We start from the raw sequence: 23035 nt of genomic DNA on the forward strand, positions 1-23035 counted from the left end.
TTTCCCTGATTTTACCACTAAGAAATGCTTCTGTATTGGATCTTTTACATTTGGGTATAAGTCTGGTATTTTAGCACAAAGAAATGTGTATCACTCACATTCTTTAATTTCACCTTTCAGTCTTTTCTCCTGATGGTTTATACTATGAGCTAAACAGAATGTCACATAATAAATTGGACTTCAGAGAACATCATGTTATATAAATGCTTAAACAATACCACTGTTTAACTATTGTTACATTAAGGCTGCAGGGAACTATGATGACTTACAGAGGTGGCTCAGCTAAGTTTCAACAATCGGTCTCTATAATTTTGTTGTCAGTCTTCAAGAAATTGCCTATATTGAAAGATAGCTTAATTTTTTTTAAATGTAAAAGGGTTCAGATGACCAAAGCTTCATGGTGTGGATTTTCTTACTGATCCTAGTATTTCAAAGAAATAATGATGGTAAAGATTGGAGCCCTTGATTCTCTCTATGATATAGACGTTTTCAAATGAGAAAAGGCAGCCTTAAAATTCAGACATCCTTTTTCTGGAGATAGGGATGTGAGAATTTTTGTCTTACTACATATGGATCACAAAACATTAGTTTTTCAGTTTACATTTATCAGTCATGATATATACAAGAAAAACATTTATACACTTTGTTATAAAAACAGAAACTAACACACCATTGTAAAGCAATTATACCCCAATAAAGATGTTAAAAGAAAAAACAAAAACATTTATAGAAACACAAAAACTCCTTTAAACTACTACATTGAACAAAGGTGAACAAAACCACACAGAAAAAGAAACATCCATAAAAATGAAAATTAACATTAAACATCAATACTTACACAACAAAGTGGAATGTTCGCATAACAAAGCTAACAAAGAGTCACACAGAAAGACAAAAGTATCAACTATCAAAATACTACTTTGTTTCAATACCTCCTTCTCTTTTGGCCTGGGAGGTCACCAGGCCCTAAGTATCTAGTTAATTTTTTCCTCCCTGCTCTCCCATGCTTCCATCCTTTTCACACTGGGGTACCAGTGCAGGAGGCTCCTGGATGTGGCGAGCCGCGCAGCAGCTCCTAAGGCAGCAGTGGCTGTGCTTCGAGGAATGTAGAGCTTCTGAGAAATCTGGTGCTCAGGAGACAAAATCAAAGACAGCTGGTCCATGGCTCCCTGACTCTTATCTTTGAAAACTGTAATAGCATGGCTACTAGAAAAATCTTCATTCTCTAGGCTCTCTGGAGAGCTTTCCACTGAAAAAGAAAGAAAACACAGGTCTTTTCAAGAGGTTCTCACACTCTCCCATTCTAGATCTTTACTAACGTGTGTTACAACCATCTTCTGGTTAGGTGGTGCCAATTACCAGTGGCAAATCAGAGATGAAGAGACTCAGAAACCAGTCAAAAAAAGGAAAGGAGATGAGAATGGGGGATCATGCACTGAGATAAAATAAATCTTGTCAGGATGAGGGCAAAGAAGAGAGGAAAAAATATCTACTTGTGAATAAGGGAGGCAAGATCTCTTTCTAGGACATCAAAAAAATTAATTGGATATAATTCCAATTCCAGGGAAGAATCCTTAAGCTCCCTTACTTCCTCCTCTCAGCAGTGAGCAAAATGGTGTCCCACGGGCCTTCTCTATTGCGAAAGTGGTTCCAATTCCAAGTCTGCCAGCATAAAAACAAAACTGACCAAACTGACCATAAAAATGAAAATTAACATTAATTAACATTAACTGTGTTTGCCAAGAAATTCCAAAAGCCAATTATTAGCCACAAAAGGAATTCCTTGGGAATTAGTTTAACTAAGAAGAAATAATCTTTTCAATGGAATAAACTGCTGGGAACTCCATGCCGAGAGTTCTTAATAGCCACGGAAGTGGATACTAGCATCCTCACATGTGTACTCTAGACCAGGGCTACTGAAGGAGCTGGTCTATGAATTGTTTGAACCTGCCTGCAATGAGAGAAGGAGCTTTTGCCAACATATAAACCAACACACTGCTTCCTTCAAGAAAGTCCTCCTTTAGGAAAAAAGAAAATCTAGGGGAGCTAAACAATGTACTATTGTGTTGTCCATCATCACAAATGCTTCACAGACTAGTACCGGTATGCTGACTACATTCTGAAAAGCACCGCTCTAGACCTTAAAATTACAGATTTCAAAAATTCAGAAAAATATCAGGCATAATCTAATATCTTATTTTGCATCTTTAGCATCTAGCAGCAGTAGCATGTGGTACATGTGCCATATATTTATGATAAATTAAATTAAGGAGAATTTTACAGGGTATTCTAAAAAGTAAAACTCTGACCGCGACTATAATTAATGCCCACTAGAGTGGAAAAGAGACAGTGAGTTCTAGTGAAATAATGGGGCTTTACAGGAAGTCGTTGGTGAGCTCAGATTTTAAAAGGTATAAAAACATGAAAGCAGGGACACACGATGAAAGAATTTAAAAGAGTAGCAAAACTTCTGCTTCCAGACATGATGCTAATTAAACAGGGATTGAAAAATAATCTCTCCTGCTTTAAACAACTGAAAAACTGGACAAAGTATATAAAACAACAGCTTTCAGACACTGAACAACAAGCTCAGAGGACAGTGCTCCCTGAGAGACGGGAAACAAAGTGAGCCCTACAAGTGCCTGAGCTCACTGTCAAAATAATGCCCAGGCTGCAGTACAGGGAGGGAGAGTCCACATTGAGCCTGGAGGTCTCCCTGTGCTGAGAAGACAGAGTTTGGAATTTATGGAGGCCAGGTGTCCGGAATTCGTGGGGGAAAAGTACAAGTGAAGAGGCAGCTGCAGAGAGAGAAGAAGCTGGAGACCTGCAGTGGTCACTTTGAGTCTTAGGCTGGGTAGCGATCTGGCTCACTTATGTGAGGGGACCACCAAGGCCAGGGAGAAAACCTACCTGAAAGGAGTAGGCAGAACAAACACTAGGCATTTTATACTGGGGCAAAATAGTTTGTGTCCCCAGCAGCTACAGTGTAAAGACATCCTAACACATAGGACATCAAGTCCCATCAATACCCTCAGAAAGGTACTGCCTAGCAGGGCCAACAGACTTAAGGCTTTTCTAAATCAGCCTAATGAAACCTAAAATAAACACAGAAATAATCAAACCAAATTCAGGTAATTTAATTACATTCCCACCCACCCCCAATAAATTATACATAGACAGCAGGGAGGGAGGGAAGGAAGGAAGAAAAAGAGATTCAGCAACAATATATAATTCAGCATCTGCCATCCAATAAAAAATTACCAGATACACAAAGAAGCAGAAAAATATGACTTGTAATTAGGAGAAAAACCAATCAGTAGAAGCCAATTCAGAAATGACAGATGACAGAATGCAGGAATGATACATATGACAAGACAAGGGTATTAAAATAGCTGTCATAAGAACATTCCAAGTATTCAAGAAGTGAATGATGCGTATGCTGAAGAGAAAGATGGAAGATATAAAAAAGACCCAAACCAAACCCTAGAGATTATAAATTGAACTTCTGAGATGAAAGATATACTGGATGGGAAAAGAACATATTAAACACTGAACAAGAAAAGGTTATATTATGCTCATAGATCAGAAGACTCAATATTGTTAACATGTCACTTCTCCCCAACTTGATCTAGAGATTAAAAAAAAATCCCCCAAAAACTTTTAGCAGGCTTTCAGTAGAAATTAAACTAATCCTAAAGTTCATATGGAATATGACCTAGAATAGCCAAAACAATTTGAAAAAGAACAAATTTATATTATTTCAAGACTTATTATAAAGCCACAAAAATCAAGACAGTGGTATAAAGGCAGATGTAATAGTAATAGAACAGAATGAAAGTCCAGAAATAGATCCTCACATATACAACTTAACTGGCTTTTGACAAAGACATCAAGGCAGTTTAACGGAGAAAGGACAGTCTTTTCAATAAATCATACTGAAACAGCTGAATAATTATATGTAATCAAAATAAACAGTGATCCTTACATCACACCATACACAAAAATTAACGAACTGGATCACAGACCTAATGCAGGACCTAAAACTATAGAACTTTTATAAGAAAATGTAAGAGAAAGTCTTAGTTACTTGAGTTAGGAAAGATTTCTAAATAGGACACAAAAAGTTCAAACTATAAAGGAAAAAAATCAACAAATCTGATTTCATCAAAAGGAAAACTTTTGCTCTTCCAAGGATGCTGTTACGGAAATGAAAAGGCAAGCCACATACCTGAAATATTTGCAACAGATGAATCTGACAAACGTTTTGTATCCAGAATAAAGAATTTTTACAAATCAATAAAAAGAAGATAATCCAATAAAAATGCACAAATACTTGAACAGGCAATTCAATAAAGAAAATATACAGATGGTACATAAACACATGAAAACATAGTCAACATCACTGGCAAATAGGGAAATGTAAATTAAAACCACAATAAGATACCACCACACACCCACTAGAATGGTAAAATTTTAAAAGACTGGTGATATAATATGTTGCCAAGAAGATGAAGCAATCAGAACTTAACGTATATCGCTGGTGTGAATTATCAAATGGTTCAGCCACTTTGGAAAACATTTTAGCAGTTCTTAAAAAGTTAAACAGTGGCTTCCCTGGTGGTGCAGTAGTTAAGAATCCACCTGCCAATGCAGGGGACACAGGTTCCATCACTGGCCCGGGAAGATCCCATGTGCCACAGAGTAACTAAGCCCATGCACCACAACTACTGAGCCTGAGCGCAAGAGCCCGCGAGCCACAACTACTGAGCCTGTGTGCCACAACTACTGAAGCCCGCACACTTACAGACCATGCTCCGCAACAAGAGAAGCCACTGCAATGAGAAGCCTGTGCACTGCAACAAAGAGTAGCCCCCACTCGCTACAACTAGAGAAAGCCCACGCACAGCAACAAAGACCCAACGCAGCCAAAAATAAATAAATAAATAAATAGATTTATTTAAAAAAAAAAAAGTTAAACATGCAGTTAGCATATGACCCAGCAATTCCACTCCAAGGTACTTGCTGAATAGAAATAAAAAACATATGTCTACACAAAGAGCTGTATGTGGACACTCACAGCAGCTTTATTCATAATGGCCCAAATCTGGAAACAATCCAGATGTCTGTAATCTGGTGAACAGATAAACAAATTGTGGTATTTCCATACAACTGGGTACTACTCAACAATGAATAGGAACAAACTTTAGCCACCAGCAACAACATAAATGAATCTCTAAAAATCACGCTAAATGAAAGAAATCAGACATAAAAACTACATACTGTATGACTCCCTTTATATGAAATTCTAGAAAAGGAAAAGTAACATGCCAGAAGCCAGAAAGTAGGGGGAGGGAATGACTGCAAAAGGATATGAGGAAGCCTTTTAGACTGACGGAAATATTCTATTATCATGACTGTGGTGCTTATTACAAGACTGTACACATTTGTCAGAACTCAGCATTGTACACTTAAAAACTGGCAAGTTTTACTGTGCATAAACCTGACCCCGCCACCCCCCAAATTGCAGAAAAAAAAGAAGAGTGGCAAAGTGAAAGGGAACAGTTGGAGGAGTTCAGACAAATGCTAACAATGCTAACATCAGCAATTTTTCAAGTCATGTTCTGAAAAGATAAATGAAGGTTTTTAACAACATGGCAAACCACTGCATTTGTCAACTGTATGTCAACCTACCTGAACCAGAGTGTTTTTGTGAGGAATTGACCACTGCAGGAGTTGAGTTGAGCGCTGCTGTGGACAGCTGAATTTGCTTTGGACAAGTCTCAATGCTGCTAGGCTCAAACTGGCCACCTTCTGCTGACTGCTGTGACTGGATAAGAGAGATGTAGAACTCCTCCAATTCGGGCAACGTGGGAGAATCTGAGGAACTCTTTAAGTGTGGTTGCTACAGAATGGGGAAAATGGGGCAAAAGCATGAAAAGTAACTGTTAGTTCAACAGTAAGAATTAAGTCTATTTGTTTCCTTACTTATATACAAAAGAATATTTTCATATCATAATTAATAAATAAAACTCCCCACTTTTAAAAATCTAGATACTCTCTGGAAAACAAGTCCTCCTCTAACTTAGTGACCATAAATTCAAGAAGCATGTATTGAATGCATATTATGAGCAAACATGGTACTGAGGGCTGCCAAGGAAGAACGGCAGGAAATGAGAGAAATAACATTCACTGAGCACTCATTGTCAGGCACAATGCTAGGTTCTTGGCATGTGTTTCTTCAATGAAACATCAGAACGTTTTTCTAGGTTAGGTGTTGTTACATCTTCTTTATTACCGCTTCCTTTACTTAGCATGATGCTTTTTTACAAGAGGCTTACCAAGTTATCCAATGTCAACCAGTAAGCGACAAGGCAGAGAGATGAACTCAGGCTAGCCTATGTTCTCTCTGCTCCATCACACCGCCTCCCAGTAAATACGATCCCTGTCCCTAAGGAGCTCACAGTCCTTGGCTAGGGAAACAGTACACGTGCTCCAGGTGGCCATGAAGAAGGCATTAACTACATTCCGCAGCATCAAAAACATGCTAGGAGAACACAAAGGACTTAAAGGAGGGCTCCTCAGAAGAAGTGACAAAATGGAGTACCAAGAATCAGGGTTTGAGAGGAAAAGGTGAATTTCCCAAACAAAGCCTCGATTTGGGCTAAAGCGAATGAAGTGCCAAGTTTTAATCAATAGATCCTATATCCTACCACAGAGTCGCTGCTGAAATAGCTACAGTTTACAGTGACTCAGAGAATTTGTCTTCTGTGATGCTAACTAACCGGCACTGATGATCAAGTGGGCCCCATCAGGACCAGGCCGTAATGAACCGACCTAAGTGGCTTACAGCCTGGGATCTGCCCAGGGTAAACTGAAACAAAATTTATACAAACAGAAAATGTAACTCTGTGTGTTCTTCAGGCTGTGGAGTAGACATTTAATATCAGCTGGCATTCCTTTTTTTCTTCCATTAGGAAACACCTTGTTCATTTTCAAACATGGCTGGCATGGGTGTGACTGATATATAATTATGTCATATACAAATGGCTGTGCCCCTTTATTTGGCAGCAAAAATGAAAACTCTAAAAGTCCACATAGCTATCCTGCCATACAATATGCTACTTCAGGAGAGCAAAGAGCTGGACTCAATTTTTTGCTTAATTTATGCAACTTCATGTATGTGCTTTAGCTACCCTTCAAGTTTATTCTCACTGAAAATGAGGTTCTTTCAATAAAACTTCAGTGATAATTAAGTAAATATTAATATGGCAAACTTTTAGAGCTGGAAAGATCATTAATCCAAATCAGTCCTTGTAGATGGATAAACTAAGGGCCCAAAAGCCAACTTGTTCAAACTTGTGGTAAAGACTAAGCCACAGATTACAGAACTCCCAGAAAGGTGTTTTTTACACTAAGCCCTGCTGCCTATTTTCAGTAGCTTAACAAAATCAAAATCAGAAACAGTTTTTTTAAAAGCTGTATCTTTTTTTCTTTCCTGATAAATATGATTTTGAAGAAAGACAAATTGTTAAAACATATTTAAATGCACTCTGACAGCTTTTCACACTGGAAAAACAGAACATAGGTGAATGCCTTCTAAAAGTGTATGCCAGTACTGAAAGCAAGTACCTGTGGTCAACTTAAGCACTTAATTGAAAAGTAAGACTCTCTTCCTCTAAACAGTGGTTTAGAGTGCTGCTGCTCAAAATGTGATTCACCATCAAGCAGCTTCAGCATCACCTAGAAGCTTGTAAGACATGGAGAACCTCAGTCCCCATACCAGATCTGCTCAATCAGAATCTGCATTTTCACAAGATTCTCAGGTGATCTGTATGAACATTATAGTTTGAGAAACATTGCTCTACCAGATTTATCCCTCTGTAGTTATCAACTACTGACTCCCTCATAGTTGTCTGAAAATATATCTTTATGGAACCAGAGGTTAGTGGCAGATTTTCAAGAAACATGTTCATGATTTCTGAAACATTAACTTATGCAATCAAAAGCATAGCCACAAACCACAATAACATACAACTTCATGCCCACTAGGATGGCTATGATTTTTTTTTTTTTTGCGGTACGCAGGCCTCTCACTGTTGTGGCCTCTCCCGTTGCAGAGCACAGGCTCCGGACGCGCAGGCCCAGTGGCCATGGCCCACGGGCCCAGCCGCTCTGCGGCATGTGGGATCCTCCCGGACTGGGGCAGGCGGACTCTCAACCACTGCGCCACCAGGGAAGCCCCCTATAATTTTTTAAACTAGATAATAGCAAGTGTTGGCAAAGATGTGGACAAATTGGAACACTCTTATATTGATGGTGGGAGTGTAAAATGGTGCAACTGCTTGGAAAAGTCTGGCAATTCCTCAAAACACTAAACACAGAGTTACTATAGGACACAGCCATTCAACTCTTAGGTATATACCTAAGAAAACTGAAAACGTATGTCCACATAAAAACACATACACAAATGTCACAGCAGCATTATTCATAATAGCAGAAAAACAGAAACAACTCAAATGTCCATCAGCTGATACATGGATAAACAAAACGTGGCCTATCCATACAATGGATTATTCAGCCATAAAAAGAAGTAAAGTACTGATACATGATACAACATGATGAACCTCGAGAACATTACGCTAAGAAGCCAGACACAAAAGGCCACACACTGTATTGATTCCAATTATATGAAATGTCCTGAAGAATAAGTAAATCAATAGAGAAAGTAAGATGAGTGGTTGCCTGGGAGGAAGAGGGTTGGGGAGATTGGGTGGGGGTGACAGCTGAAGAATGCAGGGTTTCTTTTTGAGATAATGAAAATGTTCTGAAATTCTTATGGTGATGATGGAGGCACAATATGCTAGTAAACTAGTGAATATACTAAAAGCCGTTGAATTGTACACTTTAAGCGGGTGAACTGTATGGTATGTATATTATATCTCAATTAAGTTGAGGAGACAGAGGATGGAGTCTGAGCCCCACGAATGCAGAGGAGCTTTGACAAACTCCTCAGGCTTTCAGCTGAGATCTCCAAAGAATCATGCTTTAGGAGTAAGAGCCACACTCAAGGACTAGGGACAAAAGTGAAATACAGCAGTCCTCACCAAACCTAAACCAAGCCTCAATATGTGTGAAGGTGACTGGCTGGTATCTGCCAGCCACTAGACAACTGATCCCTCTTTGGAGGAAGCTATCTCATCCAGAGCCTCTCTAAATTCCATAATGTTCAACATTCAATTAAAAAGAACCACGAGGTATGCTCCGCCTGTCTTTCCCCTCCCCTGAATGCCCATAACAGGATCAAATCACAAGATCAAATAGAGAAAAAAGACAGTAAGAACACACTCAAAGGTAATTCAGATATTGAAATTATCTGTGAAAAACTTTAAAGTAACTATGATTAACATGCTCAAGAAAATGGAAGTTACAGACAAAACTGAGGAAAATATGGAGAATTTAAACGGAGAACTGGAATCCATAAAATAAAGAATCAAATGGACATTCTAGAACTGGAAAATAATATGTTTGAAATTAAGAGCTCAACGTGTGGGTTTAACAGCAGACTGGATCCTGTAGAAGACAGGGCTAGTGCACTGGAATAATCAATATAAAACCTCCAAACAGAGGCATTGCAAAAGCAAAAAAGAGAGTGAACAAGAAAACAGCCCAAGTGGGACTCAGCCAAAAGTTCTAACATACGTAGAACTGAAATGCCAGCAGGAAAGGAGAGAGATAATGAGGCAGAAGCAGTGTTTGATTAGATAAGTGGACCAGAATTTTCTAAAACTGATGAACAGTATCAATCTGCTGATTTAATAAGCTCAGTGATACATATGCAGAATAAATCCAAAGGAAATCACATCTAGATATATAATTATCAAAATGCTGAAAGCAAAAGACAGAAAAATCTTAAAAGAAGCCAGAGGGGGAAAAGAAGGCATACCTTCAAAGGAGCAATGGTAACTGACAGCTGGCAATTCAACAGAAGCCAGAACATAAAGGAATGACATCTTCAAAGTATTGAAAGAAAACAGTGCCAACCTATTATTCAATACTCATTGAGAAGATCCATCAAAAAGGAAGATTAAAGTCAGAAATATGAGAAATTAAACATCATACTCCTGAACAATCAATGGGTCAAAAAAGATCAAAGGTAATTAGAAAATATTCTGAGACAGACAAAAATGAAAACACACAGTATACCAAAATTTATGGGATGCAGCAAAGGAAGAATTAAGAGGGATGTTTCTAGCAATAAAACATTAAAAACACATTAAAAAAGGAAGAAAGATCTCAAACAACTCAATTTTACACCTTAAGGAATAAGAAAAGAAGAACAAACTAAGACCAAAGTTAGCAGAAGGAAATCGTAAAAATTGGAGCAGAAATAAATGAAATAGAGAAAATTAAAAAATCAATGAAACTAAGAGTTGTTTTATATATTGAAAATATAAACAAAACTGAGAAACCTTTAGCTAGACTAATGAAGAAAAAAGACTCAAATGATATCAGAAAAGAAAAAACATTACAACTAATGCCACAGAATTGAAAAGGATTTTAACAGACCATTACAAACAACTGTACACAAACAAACTGGATAACCTGAAAGAAATGGATAAATTCTTAGAAACATACAGTCTTGCAAGACTGAATTAGGAAGAAATAGAAAATCTGAACAGACAGATTACTAGTAATGAAATTGAATCAGTAATCAAAAACCTCCCAACAAAGAAAAACACAAGATAAGATGGCTTCACTGGTAAAATTCTACTGAACATTTAAAGAATAATTAATACCAATTCTTCTCAAAGTCTTCCAAAAAACTGAACACTCCCAAACTCATTTTACAATGCCAGCATTACCCAGATACCAAAGGGATAGTGGTTTTTTTCTGAAGGGGTGATGAAAATGTTCTAAAATGGATTATACATGTGGTTGCACAAGTCTGTGTATACTAAAAGTTATTTGAATTGCAAACTTTAAGTGAATTACATGGTATGTGAGTTATAGTTCAATAAAGCTATTATATCTTAAAGAAAAACTACCTGAGAAACAAAATATAAAAGTTTATTTTATCCTAAAGCCAAATCTGTGCTTTAAGTAACCTACATTTCTGGAACAGACTGTTCTATGTAATGCAGCATACTTTTATCAATGATCTCATGCAAAGTAACCATATTCTGTAGAAAATGTATCACTCAGAAGGTTCATCTTCCACAAATCTGCTTTTCAACAATTCTCCTAGACTTGAGTCCTTCATTTTCAATGTAATGCACAAAAGTACAGAGACCGTTAGGCAAATTTCACAATTCACACAAATAGTCCTGCTGTTTTCAGGATGGAGAAACACAAAGGAAACGGATTTTGCTCCAGGGTTAGTGTTTTCTGCCAAAGCAACAAAAAGAAAAAAACTGGCCTAGATGATAGGACAGATACAGAACTTAAAATTTATGATTAAGTGAAAATACCTGTTTTCCCTATCCCTAACGTAGAGGCTTAATCAATCTTTTAATTCTAGTCTCAGAATTTTTTTCTGGAGAGATGAATAACTACAGTAAGTTAACTGAAATTTATTTTTAAATAAACATACATTTTTATGTATATGTATTGTACCAAATGCTAAGAGAGGGATCATTAACCAGAATTTTACTTTCTAGAAATGAAAGTATTTCCTCATGAAAACTTGTAACAATAACATTCGTTAGACGTTTACATTTTGAATTCTGGTTGTGCCACTATTTTTTTCTTGAGCACCCAGTCCTTCTGGTTTTTGAACTTCTACTTCCTTCCCACTCACAAGGCCTGAAGGCTGCCATGAATCATCCCATATATCTTTGGGTGTAGAAAAACACCAATCCTATAGAGAAAAAAATTGCAACAATCAACTGAGATATAGTGCCATATGATCCAAATGGAGGATAACCTGGGCAAGGTAAAGGCAAACAGGCAATGTATACTCAACAAGAAAAGATATTTATTAACTTTCTATATCAGCGTGAGTTTTCCCCCTTGCTTCACTGGTTCATGCCCAATACACTGAATTCCTCTGAATACACAGATCACCTTAAAAAAACACAACTCTCTTTGTAGTATTTTCTCCAATACTGTTTTCATGGTTAGATGATTTTCATGATCATCCAGTATTTAAATGGCACAAATAACAAGGGGCAACTTAAGTGTTGATATTTCTTCTTTCTAATATCTGGTGGAAAATAAATTAAAATTTAAATATATAGGGCCCAATATTAGTAAATATACTCACTGCAGAGCTCCAGGCATAATATTACAAGGCAATGCAATAAAAATTAAATTAGGGAAAACTGTTTATTTCTAGATCCTAAGGCTGTGACTAGGTGCCAATGGTAAAACAAAGATCATAATGATTGATAGGATAGATAGCCACAATAAGTCCATGGTTTACTCTCCCCTGCTTCATCCTGCCCCCATCCCTAACAGTACCATATTTGGTGGGGGGGTGGGGGTGGGAATACATTCTTCTGAATTATTGTCTTATTAATCCCTATGAAATGCAGAATGCATAGCTTTTTTGAGGCTTAGACAATTACATTAATATTTCCTTTTGCAGTAGTGATATGCTTTATGTTTTCCCAAGGAGCTAACCTTCTGTGGCATTTCTTTACATGATGAATATGGTTTCTTTCCACCAAGTCTTGAGGTAGATAAGTGGGAGGCAGCATCACTTCCTTCTCCCATTCCAGCCTGCAAAGGTATCCAGTTCTCATCCCATATATCATCACCTATGGTTACTGACTCCAGGCATGGCATTCCAGTGGGAATCTCATCCTAGAATGTATCAGGTGACAAAAATAAAACTTTAATTTATGGTTCCATACTTTAATGTATGGATACATTTTGAAATTTAGGTTTAAAATTTTTCCTAACTTCAGGTAAAGATGGCAGTTTGAGTACATAATTTATTACTCTCTCTCTCTCCTGACACATCACCAAAATAAAATAATTTAAGGTATAAACTTATGGTCAAAGAGAATGTAAAAGGAGAAAACATCACCTATGTTCTGGATACAGGAAATCAGACAACTGGCAACTTATTACGCAGTCCTGAGAATCCTGAGCTTGGAGCAGGAGAAACTGAGAGTCAACCCAAATTTATACCATAAATACTGTGAAAGTTCAGGAATTGCTCCTACAGAGTTTTTGGAATTGAGGGTGTAAAGTGGGAATGAAAATAAGAGCTCTCATTAAAAGTCTGTGTAAGAAGCAGTTAGATCTCCAGGTACCCTCCCCTATTTAAAAAACCCAGGAAACTACACCTCTTCCTCCTGCTGGAAGACTAGAGGTCTTCTGGAGGGTAAAGCTGAGGACGGTGCAAGTATATAATAAAAACAGTAGAATTAAATGAAGGGTTGTTTTATACTGAATATAGAGCTCTGTCACTCTCTTTTTGATAGCAAGACAGAGATGAGAGTAAAGAATCCACAGACTTGAAGATAGATCCAATCTGATTATCCAGTCTGAACAACTGAGAAAAAAATTGGGAAAACAAACAAACATACACACAAAAATAGAGCCTCAGGGAACTATGGGACAATACCAAAAGGTTTAACATTTGTGTTGTCAAAGTCCAAGAAGAAGAAGAGAAAGAATGCAGTGCAGAAAAGTTACTTGAAGAAATATGTCTGAAAACTTCCCAAATTTGGTTTGGGGAGACACAGACCTACAGATTCGAAAAGCTTAGCAAAACTCAAACAGGATAAACTCAAAGAAATTCGTGCCTGCATAGATTACGATCAACATGGTGAAAACTAAAGACAAACAAATATCCTGAATGAAGCCAAAGAAAAATTACACATTATTATAGTGGAACAACAATTTCAACACTGCACATCTTGTATCAGAAAACATGAAAGCTAGAGGAAGTGAAATGGAATTTTTAAAGGGTTGAAAGAAAAGAACTGGCAACCTAGAATTCTACATCCAGCAAAAGCATCCTTTAAGAATGAAGATGAAATAAATATATTCTCAATGAAGAAAACAAAAATAATTTGTTTTCCACAGACTTGCCCTAAAAGAATCACTAAAGGGAGTTCTTTGAATAGAAAGGAGATGATACCAGAAGGAAACTTGGAATATCAGAAATAAAGGAAGAGCAACAGAAAAAGTAGATATCTGGGTAAATATAATAGACTATTCCCCTCTTGAATTTTTCAGAATGTTTGAAGATGGAAAGCAAAAAATATAACATTATAAATTCTCAATATACATAGTTATTATACATAGTAGAAAATAAAGAAGGTGGAAAGGGGTAAAGACCTATATGGTAGTAAGATACCTACATTCCACTTGAAGTGTTAAATATTGATTAAGTCCACTGTGAAAAGCCAAAGGTGTATATTGTAATTCCTAGAGTAATCAGTACAAAACTATACGTATACAATGAAAATGTAATAAGTAAATTAAAATAGGCTACTAAAGAAGAATGCTAAATAATAAAAGAATACTACCAAAAAACAGTAATACTAAAAGAAGAAAGGAAGAGCAAAGGAATGAAAAGCTGGGGAAATGAATAGAAAAATAATAAAATGGTAGACCTAAAAATCAAAACATATTGATAATTTTATTAAATGTAAATGGACTAAGCATACGAATTAAAATTCAGATTGTTGTGCCTGGACCTAACCCTTCCCACCTGCAGGCTGGAACCAGCCCTGGGACACCCAGAACCATGCAGCCAGCTGTGCTGGAAACCAGCTCCACCACCAGCAGACTGGCACCGCAGAACCAGTCAACTCAGAACCTGGCCCAAGCCACCACACAAGGCAGGGCCTGGCAACCAACCAGGCTGAGAGCCAGCCTTGACTACCAGTGCACCCACAGTAGTGGGCCCAGTCACAACAGAAGGGCCCATGCAGCCCACATCGGGGCATCCCTATAGAATATAGCTCTGGTGACCAAAGGGGAGTGTGCTGCTGGGCCCCACATGACGTCTCCTATATAAGGCCACTTTCCAAGAGCAGGATATGGAACAAACTAACCCAATACTTAGATATAAACACAGAGAATTAGGCAAAATGAAAAAGAGGAATATGTTCCACATGAAGGAATAAGACAAAACCCTAGGAAAGGAACTAAGTGAAGTGGATATAAGCAATTTACCTAATAAAGAGTTTAAGGTAATGATCATAAGTATGCTCAACAAATGCAGAAGAAGAATGGATGAACACAGTGAGAAGTTTAACAAAGAATTATAAAATATAAAGAAGACCCAAACAGAGTTGAAGAATACAATAACGGAAATAAAAAATACACTGGAATATCAACGGTAGATTATATGATACAGAGAAACATATCAGCAAACTGGAAGACAGAGTAGTGGAAATTACCCAAACTGAACAGAAAAAAATAATTTTTTAAAATGAGGATAGTTTAATAAGAGACCTCTGGGACATCAAGCATGCTAACATTCACATTATACAGGGGTCCTGGAAAGAGAAGAAAGAGAGAGAAATGGGCAGAGAACTTACCTGAAGATGTAAATAGCTGAAAACTTCCCTAATTTGGGAAAGGAAACAGATATCCAGGTCCAGGAATCACAAAGAGTCCCAAACAAGATGAACCTAGAGGTCCACACCAAGATACATTATAATTAAAATGATAGAAATTAAAGATAAAGAGAGAACCTTAAAAGCAGAGAGAGAAAAGCAACTAGTTACATATAAGAGAACTCCCATAAGACTATCAGCTGACTTCTCAGCCGAAACTTTGCAGGCCAGAAGGGAGTGGAATGATATATGTCTACAACCAAGAATACTCTATCCAGTAAGGCTATAATTCAGATTTGAAGGAGAGATAAAGAGTTTTAAAGACAAGCAAAAGCCAAAAGAGTTCAGCATCAGTTTTACAAGAAATGTTAAAGGGACTTCTCTAAGCAGAAAAGACCACAACTAGACATATAAAAATTATAAAAGGAAAATCTCATTGGTAAAAGCAAACATATGGTAAAGGTAGTAGATCAACTACTTATAAAGCTAATAGGAAGGTTAAAAGATAAAAGTAGTAAAATAATCTATAACCACAATAAGTAGTTAAGAGATACATAAAAGAGAAAGATGTAAAATATGATGTCAAAAAACACTATATGTGAGGTAGGGGGAGGGAGTAAAACTGCAGGGTTGTTACAGTGTGTTTGAACTTGAGATGAGCAACTTAAAATAACTATATATATATGCTTTTAAAACTTTACATATATGTGTGTGTGTATATGTATATATATATACACACATATACATACACACATACAGAGAGAAAGACAGGGATAGGGAGGGAGGAAAAGGGGGAGAGTTAGTTATATATAAACCTCATGATAACCCCAAACCAAAACTCTATAATAGATATACACAAAGAGAAAGGAATCCAAACATAACACTAAAGATAGTCATCAAATCACAAGGGAAATGAGCAAAAGAAGAAAGGAACAAAAAGAACTACCAGAACCAATCAACAAAATGGCAATAAGTATATATCTATCAATAACCGCTTTAAATGTAAATGGACTAAATGCTCCAATCAAAAGATGCAGAGTGGCTGAATGGATTTAAAAAAAAAAAAAGACCCATCTAAATGCTGCCTACAAGAGACTCACATCAGATCTAAAGACACACACAGACTGACTAAAAGGGAGGGAATGGAAAAAAGATATTCCATGCAAATGGAAATGAAAAGAAAGCTAGGTTAGCAATAGTTATATCAGACAAAATAGATTTAAAACAAAGCCTGTAACAAGAGACAAAGAAGGATATTACATAATGATAAAGAGATTAATCTAACAAGAAGATGTTACAATTGTAAATATATACACACCCAACACTGGAGCACATAAATACATAAAGCAAATATTAATAAACATAATGGATTTTATTATAAACAGTAATAGTAGGGGACTTTAACACTCCACTTACATCAATGGACAGATCATCCAGATGGAAAAATTAATAAGGAAACACTGGCCTTAGATGACACAGACCAATTGGACTTAATAGAGATATATAGAATATTCCATCCAAAAGCAGCAAAATCACATTCTTTGGATGTGCACATGGAACATTCTGCAGGATGGATCACATGCTAGACCACAAAACAAGTCTGAATAAATTTAAGAAGACTGACATCATATTAAGCATTTTCTGACCACAATGGTATGAGACTATGGAAGTCAACTACAAGAAAAAGATGCAAAAAAAACACCAACACATGGAGGCTAAACAATATGCTACTAATCAAAAATGGGTCACTGAAGAAATCAAAGAGGAAATTTAAAAAATACCTGGAGACAAATGAAAATGGAAACACAATGATCTAAAAAATCTATGGGATGCAGCAAAAGCAGTTCTAAGAGGGAAGTTTATAACAATACAAGCTACAAACAAGAAAACAAGGGAACAAGAAACATCTCAAATATACAATCTAACCTTATATCTACAGGAACTAGAAAAAGAGAAACAAACAAAACCCAAAGTTAGTAGAAGGAAGGAAATAATAAAGATCAAAATATTGTAGAAATAAATGAAAGAAAGACTAAAACAACAATAGAAAAGATCAATGAAACTAAGAGCTGGTTCTTTGAAAAGATAAACAAAATTGATAAACCTTTAGCCAGACTCATCAAGAAAAAGAGTGGGCCCAAATAAACAGAATCAGAAATGAAAGAGGAGAAGTTACAACTGATACCCCAGAAATACAATCATACAAGACTACTAAGAACAATTATACACCAACAAATTGGACAACCAAGAAGAAATGGATAAATTCCTAGAAACATGCAGTCTTCTAAGACTGAATCAGGAAGAAATAGAAAATCTCAACAGACCTATTACTAGTAATGAAATTGACTCGGTAATTAAAAAAAAACTCCCAACAAATAAAAGTCCAGGACCAGATGGCTTCACAGGTGAATTTTACCAAACATTTAAAGAAGAATTAAAACCTATCCTTCTCAAATTATTCCAAAAAATTGAAGAGGAAGGAATGCTTCTGAATTAATTCTATGAGGTCAGCATCACCCTGATACCAAAACCAGACAAAGACATCACAAAAAAAGAAAATTACAGGCCAATATCACTGACGAGGCACTAAACTTGTAATTACCATACAACTCAACAATTGCACTCCTGGACATTTATTCCAGAGAACTTATGTCCACACAACAACCTGTGAACAGACATTCATAGCAGCTTCATCTGTAATAGCTAAAAACTAAAAATAGCCCAAATGTCCTTCAACAGGTCAATGATGAAACAAACTATGACACATATATGCCATGGAATACTACTCAACAATGAAAAGATCTAACTATTGATACATGTAATTACTTGAATTACACTGCGTGAAAATAGCCAATTTCAAAGGGTTACATACTATATGATTTTACATAGCTTTTTTTTTTTTTTTTTTTTTGGGGCGCGGGTGCCCACGCGGGCCTCCCACTGCTGTGGCCTCTCCCGTTGCAGAGCACAGGCTCCGGACGCACAGGCTCAGCGGCCATGGCTCACGGGCCCAGCTGCTCCGCGGTATGTGGGATCCTCCCAGACCGGGGCATGAACCTGCATCCCCTGCATCAGCAGGTGGACGCTCAACCACTGCGCCACCAGGGAAGCCCTTACATAGCATTTTTAAATGACAAAATTTTATAAATGGAGAACCAATTAGTGGGGAGAGGGGTGGTGGGAGGGAGTGGGTGGATGGATATAAAAGGGGCAACACAGGGACCCTCGTGATGACAGAATTATCTGTATCTTGACTGTGCTGTTGCATACATGAACCTGCATGTGTTAATATTGTAGAGAACTAAATATACATACACACACACACACACACACACACACACACAAATAAGTACAAGCAAAACTGGAGAAATCTGAACAAGATGGGTGGATTGCATCAATGTCAATATCCTGATTGTGACACTGTACTACAATTTTGTAAAATGTGACCACTGGGGGAAGTGGGTAAAGATTACATGAGATCTTTCTGTATTATTTCTTATAGCTGCACATGAATCTTTTAGTTACCACAATAAAAATGTCAATTAAAAAATTAAAAAAGAAATAAAACTAATTCAACATTATCTTTTCCAGAAAACAGAAAAGGAAGAAATGCCTCTAGACTCATTTTATGAGGCCAGCATTACCCTGGTACTAAAACCATATAAAGATAGTACAAGAAAACTACAGACCAATATCCTTCATGGAAATAGACATAACAATATTCAACAAAACATTAGCAAATGGAATCCATGGTGTATAAAAAGAATAATACACCATGACCAAATGGGGTTTATCCCAGGAAAGCCAGTTTAATCCAATATTTAAAGATCAATTAATGTAATATACCATATTAATACAATGAAGGAGGAAACATGGTATCAACATATGCAAAAAAATCATTTAACAAAATTCACATCCATGCATGCATGATAAAACTTTTCACCAGGATAACAAAGATATCCTCTCTCACAATTCCTGCTCAACATCGTGTCTGAAATTCTAGCCAGTGCAATAATAAGGCAGGAAGGAAGAGAAAGACACATAGATTGGAAAGGAAAAAATAAAGCTGTCCTAATTAGCAGACAACACTATTGTCTGTGTAGAAAATCCCAAAGAAATCTACAAGACACCTCCTAGAACTTATAAATGAATTTAGCTAGTTCACACCATACAAGGTTAAAAACACAAAAATCAATTTCTACATACTAACAATGAAAATATAGAAACTGAAATAAAAAGATATCATTTATAATTGCTCCCAAAGTAAATTAAATAATTAGGTAAGTATTACCTAAGTTAGCTTAATCTTTGTTAGCTTTAAATACCTAAAGATAACAAAACATGTTCTGTATATTAAAAACTATAACACCTTGATAAAGGAATAAAAGAAAACCTAAATAAATATATATACTGTGCTCACAGATTAAAGATGTTAATTCACCTCAAATTTACCTACAAATTTAATGCAATTCCAATAAAAATCCAAGATACAGATAAGTTGATTCTAAAATTTAAATGGGGCTTCCCTGGTGGCGCAGTGGTTGAGAGTCCGCCTGCCGATGCAGGGGACACGGGTTCGTGCCCCGGTCTGGGAGGATCCCATGTGTCGCGGAGCGGCTGGGCCCGTGAGCCATGGCCGCCGAGCCTGCGCGTCCAGAGCCTGTGCTCCGCAACGGGAGAGGCCACAGCAGTGAGAGGCCCACGTACCACACACAAAAAAAACAAAGAAACAACGAAAAAAACAATGAAATTTAAATGGAAAGGAAAAGGAACCATAATATTAAAAATAATTTTGGAAAAGAGTAAAGTAGGAGGAATCATACTACCTAATTTTAAGAGGTATTAATCTACAGTAATCAAGACAGTATGCTACTGGCAAAGGAACAGACAGATCAATGGAGCAAAATAAAGTCTAGGAATAGTCTCACACAAATATGGACGTTTGATTTTTGGAAGGTCTACAAAGGCAATTCAATGGAGAAAGCATAGTCTTCTCAACAAATAGCACTAGAACAATTGGACATCCATATGCAATAAAATGAAACTTAACCTAAATCTCACACCTTATAGTAAAATTAAGTCAGGATGTCTTGACACTGAAAACACTGTACATAAAAGAAAAAAACCTGATAAACTGAACTTTCCTGTATGAAAGACACCATTAAGAGAATGAAGCTACAAGTGGGAGAAAATATTTGAAAATCACAAAACTGACAAAGGGCTATCCAGAACATATCCAGAACAAAAACCCAACAGTAAGAAAGAAAAAAAAACAATAAAAAAATGGGTAAAAGACTTTAATAGGCATTTCACCAAGAAATACATGTGGATGGCAAATAAGCACTTGATAAGATGGTCAGCATCATAGTCATTAGGGAAATGCAGAGTAAAAACCACACTGTGATACTACTACACACCTATGAGAATGGCTAAAAATAAAAATTACTGACAATATCAAGTGCTGATAAGATATGGAGCAACTGGAACTCACACACTGCTGGTGGGAATGCAAAATGGTATACCCAGTCTGGAAAACAGTTTGACCACATAAACCAGCAATCCTCCTCCTGATTATGTTTATAAAAAAAACTGTACACAAATATTTATAGAAGCTCTATTCATAATTACCAAAACCTGAAATAACCAAAATGTCCTTCAGTGCATGAATGGATATACAAACTGTGGTACATCCATACAATAAAATACTACTCATCATCAAAAGAAATGAACTATTGACACATGCAGCAATTTGGATGAAGGTACTATGCTGAATCAAAGAAACCCCTACTGGGAAGTTACATACCGTATGATTCCACTTATATGATAGTTCTGAAAAGGTAAAACTACAGTGACAGAAAACATAAATGGTTGCTAGGGGGTTAGGGATTTGGGGAGATGTAATTATAAAGGGGCAGCACCAGGGAGCTTTTTCAGATGATGGAAGCATTCTGCATCCTGATTGTGGGGGTGGTTACCTAAATCTATACGTGTACTGATAGGACAGTACTCCAAATACAAAGTCAATTGTGTACTGTATGTTGATTTAAAGAGAAAGAAATATTAACATCAGAGAAAATAAAAGTTATGCAGGAAAGGAGAACTTGCCGTAACATACTACTTGGCTGTAAATAGCATTTACAGAGTCATAGCAATAAAATATTGAATGGTGATCTAATGGAAAGTTTGATATAACTATATTAGTAAGATGGTGGGAGAACAGAAAGGATATTTTTGTCTGTGGTGGGGGAGAAGGGATGAAAGAGAACTAAACCCTCATCTCTAGTAGTAAGAAGGGAAGACATACTTAAAACTGAAGAATCAGGAAATAACATAAGCATGCTATTTAATGAAAGAAATCGAGGTAAATTCCAAAACAAAGCAGCTAAAAGAGATGAAAATGGTTGCTTGGTGAAATAGGAAATGTAGGGGAAGGGGTTATAGGGAACTCTAAGCTGTGTGTACACAAACATTTGTTTTTTTTTAAGCTGTGAATACATAAACATTTGATTAAAATAAAAATAAAGTATATCCTTCAAAAAAATTGTCAACATTTTTCCTGATGGGTTTTCTTAATACCATTTCTCAATACTAGTTTCCATTCACTGCATAATTCTTGAAGACTGTCCAGAGCTATGGGATAGTAAAACACATCAAAGTCAAATAACGGCGTTTCTTTTTTTGTGATCAAGGCTATATTGCTGCAACTTTGGTCTTGGTGACTGTTGAAGAATTTGTAATTCATCTGTGGGAGATGCTCCGATGGCACTGGAGCAGTAGGGTTTGAAGAGCTATGTTATTCCAGTACCCTTCACTTATGAATTAATTATATTACATTAATTACATTTAAAAAAACTATCTTCCCTTCTCCTACCTCATTTTCTTCCTTCAGATCTTTTAGCTCGGAGATGGAACACTTTGGATCGCCTTCACAGCTCTTCTCTTGGGTTTTCAAAGAACTGAATTCAGAATCCTTTACCGGCTCCTTTGAGGTGACTGACTTAAGATGACTGAAAGCCTTTTCATCATTAATATCTCGCTAGTAGATAAGAAAGAGAAATTATTTTATTTTCTATACTATTTCTAAAATCTACTTGCCTATAAATTCTGAGGGGAATTTTTTGCTATGGTTCATGCATATGCCATATTATTTTCTAACTTTATGCATGACCCTAGGTCTTCCCATCCTACTAAACTAGTTCAGGCCGAAAAACATTTATGGAGTACAGATTATGTAATGTGTACAGGGTAGCTCTGTGGATATAAAGATGAATGCAACAGGTCCCAGCTCTAAAGGAACTCAAAATATAGCATGAAGACACACAATCAGATAATCACAGCACAACCTTCAGTGTAGAGCCAACACAGAGATATGACCAAAATATCACTGGGGAAGGAAGATGTCTGAGAATATGCAATAAAGGAGATAACACAAATTGTTAGGATGCCTAAAAGAAGAGTAGGAATTACAGGGAACTCGGTGTATAGAGGTAGGTGTATGTGTGTATATCTGTGTG

The 23035-nt window shown here is 36.7% G+C and overlaps 1 protein-coding gene across 1 annotated transcript in view; it reads right to left on the bottom strand.

The window, feature by feature from the left end:
- Window positions 1–974: 974 nt before the first annotated feature.
- The window catches only part of TDRD5 (tudor domain containing 5), an 89256-nt gene continuing 67195 nt past the window's right edge, over window positions 975–23035 (bottom strand). The window contains exons 13-17 of the mRNA XM_007448536.1: window positions 22393–22557; window positions 12622–12804; window positions 11714–11857; window positions 5692–5902; window positions 975–1249 (exon numbers count right to left, since the gene is read on the bottom strand). Coding sequence (XP_007448598.1) covers window positions 975–1249; window positions 5692–5902; window positions 11714–11857; window positions 12622–12804; window positions 22393–22557 — 978 coding nt within the window. The remainder of the gene's footprint in view (window positions 1250–5691; window positions 5903–11713; window positions 11858–12621; window positions 12805–22392; window positions 22558–23035) is intronic.

This window comes from Lipotes vexillifer, unplaced genomic scaffold (assembly GCF_000442215.2).
Source record: "Lipotes vexillifer unplaced genomic scaffold, Lipotes_vexillifer_v1.1 scaffold76, whole genome shotgun sequence".
Lineage (NCBI taxonomy): Eukaryota > Metazoa > Chordata > Mammalia > Artiodactyla > Lipotidae > Lipotes > Lipotes vexillifer.